Source organism: Myzus persicae, unplaced genomic scaffold (genome assembly GCF_001856785.1).
Source record: "Myzus persicae strain clone G006 unplaced genomic scaffold, MPER_G0061.0, whole genome shotgun sequence".
NCBI lineage: Eukaryota > Metazoa > Arthropoda > Insecta > Hemiptera > Aphididae > Myzus > Myzus persicae.
The window spans coordinates 468817-479601 of record NW_019100470.1 but is presented as its reverse complement, the minus strand read 5'-3'; the positions used below and the strand labels follow the sequence as shown (position 1 = coordinate 479601).

The 10785-nt window shown below is 32.3% G+C and overlaps 1 protein-coding gene across 1 annotated transcript in view; it reads right to left on the bottom strand.

The window, feature by feature from the left end:
* Nucleotides 1–10785, bottom strand: part of LOC111043122 — a 23803-nt gene continuing 13018 nt past the window's right edge. Inside the window, exons 2-3 of the mRNA XM_022327971.1 lie at nucleotides 2366–2556; nucleotides 1–260 (exon numbers count right to left, since the gene is read on the bottom strand). Coding sequence (XP_022183663.1) covers nucleotides 204–260; nucleotides 2366–2556 — 248 coding nt within the window. The 3' untranslated portion in view covers nucleotides 1–203. The remainder of the gene's footprint in view (nucleotides 261–2365; nucleotides 2557–10785) is intronic.

The following is a 10785-nucleotide window of genomic DNA, read 5'->3' as shown; positions in this document are numbered from 1 at the left end:
TATCATCATCATTATACGTATATATATATGTATAACATAGTACAGCGCAATTACAAAATATAATGAGACGAGGGAAAGTTTGCTTTTATTTTTCTGTGGATGGATTTTTAAGTCTAAACGATATGTCTGCCGACAATGAGAATATTATGTGTGTCCGAATCAAGAAAACAAAAACCGTTTCAATCTGTCGGTCGGTTCCGCCTTCACATGTTGCTGTAGTTGTTAGGATGGTTGTTTTTGCGTTCGTTGTACATCTGCACCTGTAACAGGTCGACCCCAATTCGTTTGTCATTTATTTTTCGGCCAAATGTCGAAGAGGACGTCAGCGCGTGAAGTCTCCGTCTCACAACCGTGCACAACACGCTGCACATTTTACGTGTTCAAAGGTAGTTAGCAACTACCTACCTTTGATATCGAATATCTAATTGACCTATTATCAAACTTATCAAAGGCTAGAATATTATAACAATATTATAATAATAGGTAATACCAGAGGGGCCCTAGGGGTAGTCCAAGTCCGCTTGTTAAAAAATTGTATATTGTTAAAAACAAAATTACAAAAAAAAAACCCTTCAATATATTGAATGTTTTCTAAAAATTATGGCTTAGTCCCTCCCACCAATCATGTCTCCGGAGCCGCCCCTGAATAATACCTACGTGATTTCTCGAAGGTTTTTCAAGATATTTTAATAATCAAGCGAGTTGTATGAGAATTTTTTTAAATGTAATATTTTGCATATATGCCTATAACTCGCTTAAAAATATTGCACACAAACCTGCGAGAAAACACATATTGTAATTTGTAATGCTAAGTTTAACTTTAAGGTTGATAACTGGCCAATTCTGACTGAACACGGATTCGCCTGCATGTGCGTACGTTTGTCTGACGGAGCCGACACGTGTGAGTTTTTAGTTCCTCTTGAACGGTCTATAGCACTTAAGTCTTGCATTATTTTATATAATGATTACTAATTAGTAGACATTTTCATGCTACCTCAATGGCTTAATGTTTAAAAAAAACCGGGTAATAAGTGGATGTCGCTCTGCTGTACATTAGGTGTCTAGGAGGTCGCTGTGATGAATGGTATTAAATTTGAATTCAATGATATCATATCATTGTATACGAAAAACGATTCTGAGCGGAGACGGTATACCAGTCTAGGATATTTTATATTGTTATAGCAATATAGCTTATTATTAATATGATAGCCGGCAAGTTCCGTTACTATTATTCTTAAATTATCAGTGGTGCTGGAAAGATATTAAATATACTCGTACTTTACGTAAAATTGGGCTGTTTTGGCACCGAATTAGAACAAAAAAATTAACATTATTCTTTGTGTTAACATGAAATTTTGTCCGAATTCGAACTTAAAATGATTGTAAAAAATAACTGTATTCATATATTTTTAGATTTCTTAGTTATTGGAAAAAATGTTTAAGTGAAACCTTACATTTTTAACTACAAAATCATTTAAAATTTAAAATTTGATAAATATTGTTAAAATTTGAACTTTAAATGCTTATAAAAAAAAATCGTGCTTACGTATATTTAATATTTTTCAACTTCTATTGTATAACAATATATCAAGAGCCTTGCATTACATTTTTATGCTTTTTGACCCAACCAATACAATTTAATTTACATTTATAGAAAAAAAACTGAAAATTTAAAATGTCCGTCAACATCTTAAAAGTTGTCAAAATATTTTGAAAAATGTATCAAGTATATGAATTGATAAAATAAACATTTGGTATATAATTCAAGTGTCTACAGTAATTCATTTTTGAATTACAACAAAATGAAAAAATTTCTACAAAAGAAATGAAGTGAAATGTTATTAAAATTTCAACTTCAAATGCTCATTAAATTTAGTATTACTTTTTAGTAGACATTTTTTTGTTTGATAAAGGTAGACAAACTCATAAGGAATCTTGTATTACATTTTTAAATTTTAGATATAAATAGAAAATTTTCTTATGAATTTCTAACTAAATATAAATTGCTAATTTTCGTGATTTTTACGAATTTCGTTAAAATTCTAAGTTTAAACGCTCATAAAAAAATATTGTGGATTTACACTAATTTTTTAAAAAAATTTTCATTAAAAACTTACAAGGAACCTTCTATTACATTTTCAAGTTTTTTGACCGAGCTAATATTTTTTTATCGACTTGAGTTTAAAAAAATAAATAATAATCGAAAATTTAATATGCCTATTAAATAGTTCAACACAATCATCGCGAAAAACACATATTTAGCTTGTAAACTCTTGTACGAAAATACATTCGCAGATTCGGTATTGGTAATTAAATCCGGTTTTTGGATTTCGGAAAATCCTTACCCATGGGCACGAAAACTCACCATTTTCTGCCAAAATGGAGTGAAGTGCGGTGACGACGGCTTTATTTTAAAATACTTATTGATGGCGTCGTCGATCTGTCGATCCTCTTCACTTGTGGCTGGCCAATCTCTAGCCGGCTGTTGCATGGACATTTGGAAAGACCGTTTGCCGTGGGCGCCATAACAGGAATGGCCGAACATAGCGCACCCACCTGTGGAAAAAAATAACGACATTATACCTTCGCGATATGGCTATATTGCAGCAGATATTATTCATAATAGTTTTTGGATCAAGTCGATTAATAGAAGTAATGACACTGAATGCATGAATTTATTTTGTGGTAGTGACAGGTTAACCCATATTATTAAGGGCTTGGTCCGCATTTTCTTAAATATTTTATGGATAAGTACATATATTATTCCGTATTTTATATTAATTTTAAGTAGGTACTTATTCGCGGGCATAATATTGACGATCGGTCGTAAATCTTAATAGAGAACGTCGTAATGAACCAATGAATAAGATAAAATGATAAATTGGTAAACGATTTTTGGTATCGTCTTGACGTCATACATTTGTTGTACAATATTTTACTCTTGTTAATTTATTTGTTTTTCTATTCAGGGCTTTTGTTTTTTTTTATATATAATTGAAATTTTGAAAATGATATTGCCGAATAAAAACGTTTGTTAAATATTTCATGTTATTTAATACTTATTTTGACGAAAATAACAACATACATATGTTTCGACTTTTTTATTACATACAAACTCACGCTCTAATAATAACCATAAAAATGAGGGGGGGGGTGTATGAACCCCCCACCATTAGATATCCCTGTGTTTTTTACTCGTGTCTACATAGCCGTAAATGTAATGATAGAGTTGTCCAGGATAAACATTCAAAATTAATTGTTATAAAATCGATCCAAGACCTGCTGCCACGCTGAATCTACGGCGTTTGTTGCAAATGTTAGATGCGAAAATTGTTTTTTTTTGTTACATCTATAAAATATATATGATACGAAACCTCGGCACATTGCAACATGGGAACTTATGAACTCCAAAATGATAATATGTAATATGTATTATTACGTATAATGCGCACTAATAGGTACCTACAATGGTGCACGTAAAGTGCGGCGACATTGCACAATTAAATTATCAATTAGTATAGGTAATTATTAATAATTACCAGATCACAAGAAGAGATAATTCATCTATATTTATTATGTTTATGCGTTTGGGTGAATTTGTATCGTACAATAATATTGTAAGTCTTTATAACCCGACGCAGATCATATTGTTATTATTATTATTATTATTATTATTATTATGTAATTACAATAATTCAAAATACATTATTCGCTAGGTATATATCACTACGTTATACATTTATAATAATAGGTATTATGCTGATACGTACACGTAAATACGTTTTGTTAATTAATATTGAGACGTTTGAACCGCTAGGAGACGAAGAGACGTCATCGACGTTTTGAACGATTACCTATTAATTATTATATACATTAATTGTGCAATTAATTATACCTATTTAATTACAAGCTTATGTGTGCGTATAGATATAAAACAATCCTGCGTTATATGTATATTGTGTACATTTTGAACAATAATATTATTCTGTCGACGACGATACCTGTTGCACGCATATTATAATATTCTGGCTATTATTGTACCCAGTGGTGGCGATTGACGTTTGCCATATCGGAAGGGGATACTTCGGGCCATAATTCTTTTCTTTTGAGCCACTTAAGAAAAAGTCTACGCGTATAAAGACACCTAAGCTTTTCAATCACAGCAAGAAACCAGTAGGTAGGTACTTGCTGAAGTATTTCGCTAGCCCGATAAATTTTTCTTTTTTATTTGTCAGACATAAAATTAAACAATGTTATCATGATGTATGATTACGAATTTATTAATTAATGATTATAAAATTATTTCGACAGAATTCTCCTTTTATTGTTATTGTGGAAAGCAGAAAATTCGTTAACAGCCGTTTCCGGAGCTAAAGGTCCTTATATAAAACTGATACTTATTACACGAACATGAATTTTTAAGTTTGTAGGATTGTAAGGGTGGGCCAAAGTATTTTTAGGTGGGGCACATGCCCAGAACCGTCCCTCGATTGTACCCATATATATTGTACTGCAATGTGTGAATGTATATACCGAGAGAAAGTTAAAGGTTCACGAGCTACGGTAAATTTGAATGGTTTTTTGTCGTTGTTGTTATCATTGTTACTGTCAAACAAACGTTATTGAGATTTGAGACTACAATATTGTACAATACAGATTCAATTCATTGAGTGTCATCTACTAACAAATCATAGGTTATGTAGGTATCCAATATTGCGACATAATATAAACGGTTGACCATTTTCGAGTACCTACACCTAGGTGAAACAACAATTTCAGAATATTCGAATACTGTGAACTAAAAAATACCGTGAGTTATTGTAACATATCTATATCAGCTGGTTTGGTCATAACGGTAGATCTAATGCGTCTAGTTGCAGCATAATCGTTTTCGACAAAATATTAATCGGTAAAAAAATTATTGCAGACTTCGGGTATCTTCATGCACAATGTACAAAAAAATTATGAAATTATTACAATTATTAAATGTGTAAATACACATATTCTACCATTACCTACACAATATTCTCTGTCTGGCTTATGATTGGTCCCCCACGAGCAACAATAATTATCAATTGGCCTATATCGTAGGTATACGAGCATGAATTTTTTTAATTTCTACATAATATGCGAAACAGTTAATTTCGTATTAAATACTTATGTTACAAAGCTGTTGGCGGTTAAGTTAATTATTTTCATGTTGTTAAAATATTAAAAAAATTTTCAGAATCCAATCAAAACTGATATTATTTATTTAAGGGAACTAAGTCATATAAGTGCTGAATTAAATATTTCCATTTTTATCGAAATCGAGTTGGTTCTAATAATTGAAAATATAGAGGGAAGTTAATTTTTTACGCAAACATGATGTACTTTTTACATTTATTGATCAATTATCAATTTAAAGTATAATATTTAATACTATTTGTGTACCCATAAATAGAAACTATAAAAATGAAAAATAACTCCATTTATTTTCACATCTAACCAAATTATAAAAAATGTTTTATCAAAACGCAATATTTACGAAAACTCTGTAAAAAATGAACATTTAAAATGACAACAAAAATATAATGTTACTGTTGTCAATCTTAAATTTGTCTATTTTGAATTTTGATACTTCTATTGGAACTTTTAAGTGATTCCTAGCTATACCTCTATTGACACTGAGTTACCAAAGGACTATAAATTAACCGGTTACAGATCAGATTGAAAGAATACAATTAACGTAGGACTACCTTCACCGTTTGAACCTTAGATCCTCAACTACCATAAATTAATCGGTTACAGATCAGATTCAAGGAGTACCCACGGTAGAATTGTGTGACTATACTAAAACAAAACATCTAATTGTATTGGTCGGAAATACTTTTGTTCAAATACAAAACAATCACTAAACAAACCAGGCGCGTACATAAAAAAATATTTTTTTTTTTGGTGGGAGGGGGGGGGTGTACATTTTTGTACTTGCATAATTTAATCTAACCTACAGCCTAACAGGAATTTTACACAATTTCAATTATAGTACTATTTATTTCTCATAAAAAACTTCATTATTAAAAAATTTAAATTATTTTTAAAAACATTTATTTTTATACCTAATATAAAATCTAATTTTCGAGGTAGTCTTGCAAATCATGTATCAATTGTCGATTGTAGATACTGATCGAGCACTAAACGACAATGTAATTCATATTACGGCGATGGCAACGTGGGAAATTAAATAAAACCAAACTAAAAAATAACAACACTTATTTCCTGAAATTTCTGGAGGGGGGGGGGGGTTGAACCCCTAGAACCCCTCCTTGTATACACGCCTGAAACAAACACACTTAGTCCGTACTTCTTTGCGTGCAATCGTTGTACCTATACGCCGAGCCGCCCTCTTATACGTTTAATTCGATGCATAACAGTAGGGTCCTTAGTTCAAATGTTATTCTAATTGGGCCCCGTGTTGAAAATCAGTAGTTGCAGGTACCCACTATTATAGTCGGCCGCTAGAAAAAAGTATTTTCCTTCTCCTTTCAACCACGGCTTAGGACTGTTTCTAAAATTGAAGAATGAACGAGTAAATTCTCATGCGTTGGTAGTTCTTATCGGAGGAGATGTAAATTCAGACGTTATAATTGAAGGAAACTTTGCTTCGGGATGAATATCATTTTTTTAATAAATAATCGGTGAATTCTCTCAATCGCTCGCCATCTGTTTGAATATACATAAAGTCGTCTGTACAACAATTCAAAACTTCGTTTGGTGGTAAGAAAAAAAAAGAAAAAAAAATATTTTACTCGATTGCTTAACTCAGCATTTTTTTTTTATCGTCATATAAATACAAAGGCTGTCCTAAATTCAGAAAAGTGTGGAGCCATGTATTCGTAAATCATATACAATTATACGATAGTCGATAAGTTATATAATTTTATACGAACGCAATTCGAACACATAATTTAATAAGGCCTATCTAAATTTGGACAAAATATTTTATTCACTCTCACCCGATTAGTAAACATTTCAGAATAGTAATTATTTTCGGACTCAACTCAGATGCAGCTGCTTAAACTAACCTAACCTAACCGGTGTTTGTCGTGCACCCGCGGGCGTACCAGACTGACACTGCTTCTGTACCTAAGTTTATTATTATTATTTCAAAACAATTTACGCTTGAAATATAATATAATATTATATCATAAAATGTTTGTCTCCAAAAGCCTGTACTCGAGGAGGAGACAAGAGTTCATATTGCTTGATGTCATAAATATTTACATTATTGACAATGTTCTTAAAGTACATAACATGAGAAAATAACAATAAATAGTATTCAAAAATTATTTACTACCACATATCGGCAAGAGATCCACAAATCTGAGACTCAATCCTCGGCTACCTGAGGACATCCTACTAGATCCCAACGAAGACACCTCAACCTCAGATACTGGTCCAGACTCATAGCTAACTAAAACTATTGTGCATTATATAGTATAAGATCTGTAATCTGCGTAAAATAGTAACGTTGTAAAAATACCAGGTGTATTGAAACAATTGTATTAATAAATAAATAAAAAAAAAAAAATTATTTAACAAACACAATGGATTTAAAAAAGATATTATAGTTAGTGTGCCGAGTACAAGACGACACATGAAATTTCAGTTATTTCGTTTGAAATCGCGAGAGTCTTGCACCCTGTAAACAAAATATTTTTTAAAACGTCACAAATGTCGCAAACCGTTTATGTCGATATATAGGTACTATAGAGGGGCTAATATACACAGATTTAAACAACCGACGTCGCGCACGGATTTCGTTTACCGAATCGCGTTTAAAAAACCGAATCACAGAAACCCGCGATGGATACGAATAATATTATAATAACGATACGTTATTATAATTTATAATGTATGTACATATAGTGCGTGCAGCGCGATTCGGGCCAATTGATACTTCACGTCATATNTCTGCAGCGTGTGTGTGCGCGACAACATCTAGACCAGTTGATCCGATTAAAACAACGCTCGGAGGGCCGAGCGCGTTTTTGTATATTTCGCGTGTGACAAACGCTCGTGTGATGTACGTACGTATAAGCGCACGTCACATATATATATATATATATTATATATAATATATATATATATATATGTGACGTGCGCTTATACGTACGTACATCACACGAGCGTTTGTCACACGCGAAATATACAAAAACGCGCTCGGCCCTCCGAGCGTTGTTTTAATCGGATCAACTGGTCTAGATGTTGTCGCGCACACACACGCTGCAGACGTGATATGTACGAGCCAAAAGCCGGTCCAGAGGGTGTGTGCCCGTGCTCGTATCATGTGTGTGTACCCGCTGTATAGTATGCATGTGTATATGATATCTCATTATACCGGCTTATGTCGGGAAAGGGCACGTGTTTTCTCAGCACCGAATATAACGCGCGACATCTATATAGTACGGCGTTGTTGCCGTCGCCGTGTATGCGTAATATTATTAATACTATCGCACGCGCACGCGCACACAAACCTATCCTGTACCCGTTAGGTCGTGTTTTTCTGAAAACTCGTGTTTTTGAAATAAACAGCAATCGTAATCAGGTCGGTCGGGTATAACTTATTATTATAATTCGGTTGAATTATACTCTATGGGTACCTACTGGTTTTTAAGACGGGGAAAAAACTCGACGAGTTTGTCGTTTAAAAACAACAGTGTTTGGCAAATATTTGAACCTTTCAAAAACAAATGTGATATCAACAGTTATTTTAGCGGTGAACCCGAATTAAAGACACTCTTGTATAATACCTATATACTGTTACGCAGGTATAGGTGCGCAAATTATAAAAAAGGATGCAGCACAGGGGTCATGCCATTTTATCGACACGGGGCTAACACAGTTTTACGGGTTATTGTTAATAATAATAATAATAATAATATATTATATAACATTATTTTTTTCATAGTACTATAAGATTACCAGGCGTTGCCCGGGGATAAGACCGAGATGGGCAGTCGACCTGCGCCGGAAGTAAATACTATTTCAACTGTATATTATATTCTATGGGGTTTTGAATTTTCACACGGTCAACAGTACACATATTTTATATTTAGATGATAACGGCAAATAAAATTCACCCCTGATAAAATTGTCTAGTATAATATTCACGTTCAAAAACGGACAGCTGCCCCGGTGTGTAGGACGATTGAGAACGTTTTACCTTTTTAGCAACACGATTGAGAACGATGTCGGTAGATCAAAGAAACAATATTTTGTACCTTAAAATCAAACGATTGAGAACGATATTTCTAGCGACGTTGCCATTTATCTTAACTTTTAGTAATAATTTTTAGGGCTGGGATTTTGATGCAAAGGCATCTTTGTTTGGTGTTTTGAAACGTTGTTTTGTAAGTATAAAATGTGTAAACTGATTTTTTTTGTATTTTTTAAAAAAAATGCATTTTTTGGGCATTTTTCACATTTTTTTTATAAAATGTACGACAATTCATGCGATTAACAAGGGACATTTGGCACACTGTCGACGGTTAATAATAAATTATCATAGCTAGGCTTTTACGCTCAAACTATTGCCGTTATATATACCTATATACCGTTATATATATATATATATATATAGGTGCATTTATGTATGTGTGTGTGTGTTTTTTTTATCAAATTTAAAATTTAAATATGATTTTTTTGTTAACAATTTATTAAATGTTTAACTTTAATAGCTAAGGATTGAAAAATTCAAAACAAAATTCCATGTAAGTTTATTTTGTAACCAAAATATAGTGATTGATATCTTATATATATATTGTATATTGTATTTTTATTATTTTTTATTTTTAATTAATGTGGCAACGTTGCATAAAAATTAGCAGGTAAGAACGTTCTCAATCGTGCTATTAAAAAAGGTACTGCCGATAAGGACCGTTCTCAATCGCGTTCTACCCAGCTGCCCACCCTGCCAGTGCGCTAGAACTGCAACTATGTACAATATCTATTGCTAGATTTGAGTTTTGTTCGGTTTAAAACGAAAATTGTGACGTATTCCTACTGCACAGTAGGTACATGCCTGATGTATCGGCTATATCGAGGTTAAACAATAACGGAAAATGATTATTATTTATAATCAAGTTCAGTCATTGGAAATATTATAAGCTTGTTGAAAAATTAAAATCGATTTCGTCACGCAATTAATAACGTTTCGGATAACATATTATAAAACTGTAAAATGTCCCTGACGCATATTATTGCACGTATCCGGATCATTTGTTATTCGATTTAAATCGCAACCTTCCCCTAACTGCAACGCGAATGTTACTGTTCATTGTTTTCCCCGTTTACGTCTGATATTAATTATTATATCACGCCTGATTATTCTGTCTCCTTATAATTATTTAGTTCCCGGAAAACACTGGCAAATCGAAAAGAAAACTGCAATAATCGAATAAAGGCGCCGACGACATTATAATATTATTCTTATTTTTTTCCTATTTCATTTGTCCGTACGCGCAGTGTCGGCCTGGTACCTTAAGGGCCCCGGATGCATTTCTTCAGAAGGGCCCCCAAAAATGTTTGTTCATAAAATTATTAAAAATGTATTTATAAGTAGTGTAAAATATTATAATTTTTTAAAGGTACCATATATAAAATTAACCATCCATTAAGTTAAGATTTAAGTTAGATTAATAATTTATTATTCTAAAAATTTTTTTACATATTACATAATATAAATAATACCTTCTCACATTATACAACTTAGTATTTTTTTTAATGTGATTCAAATTCAAAATT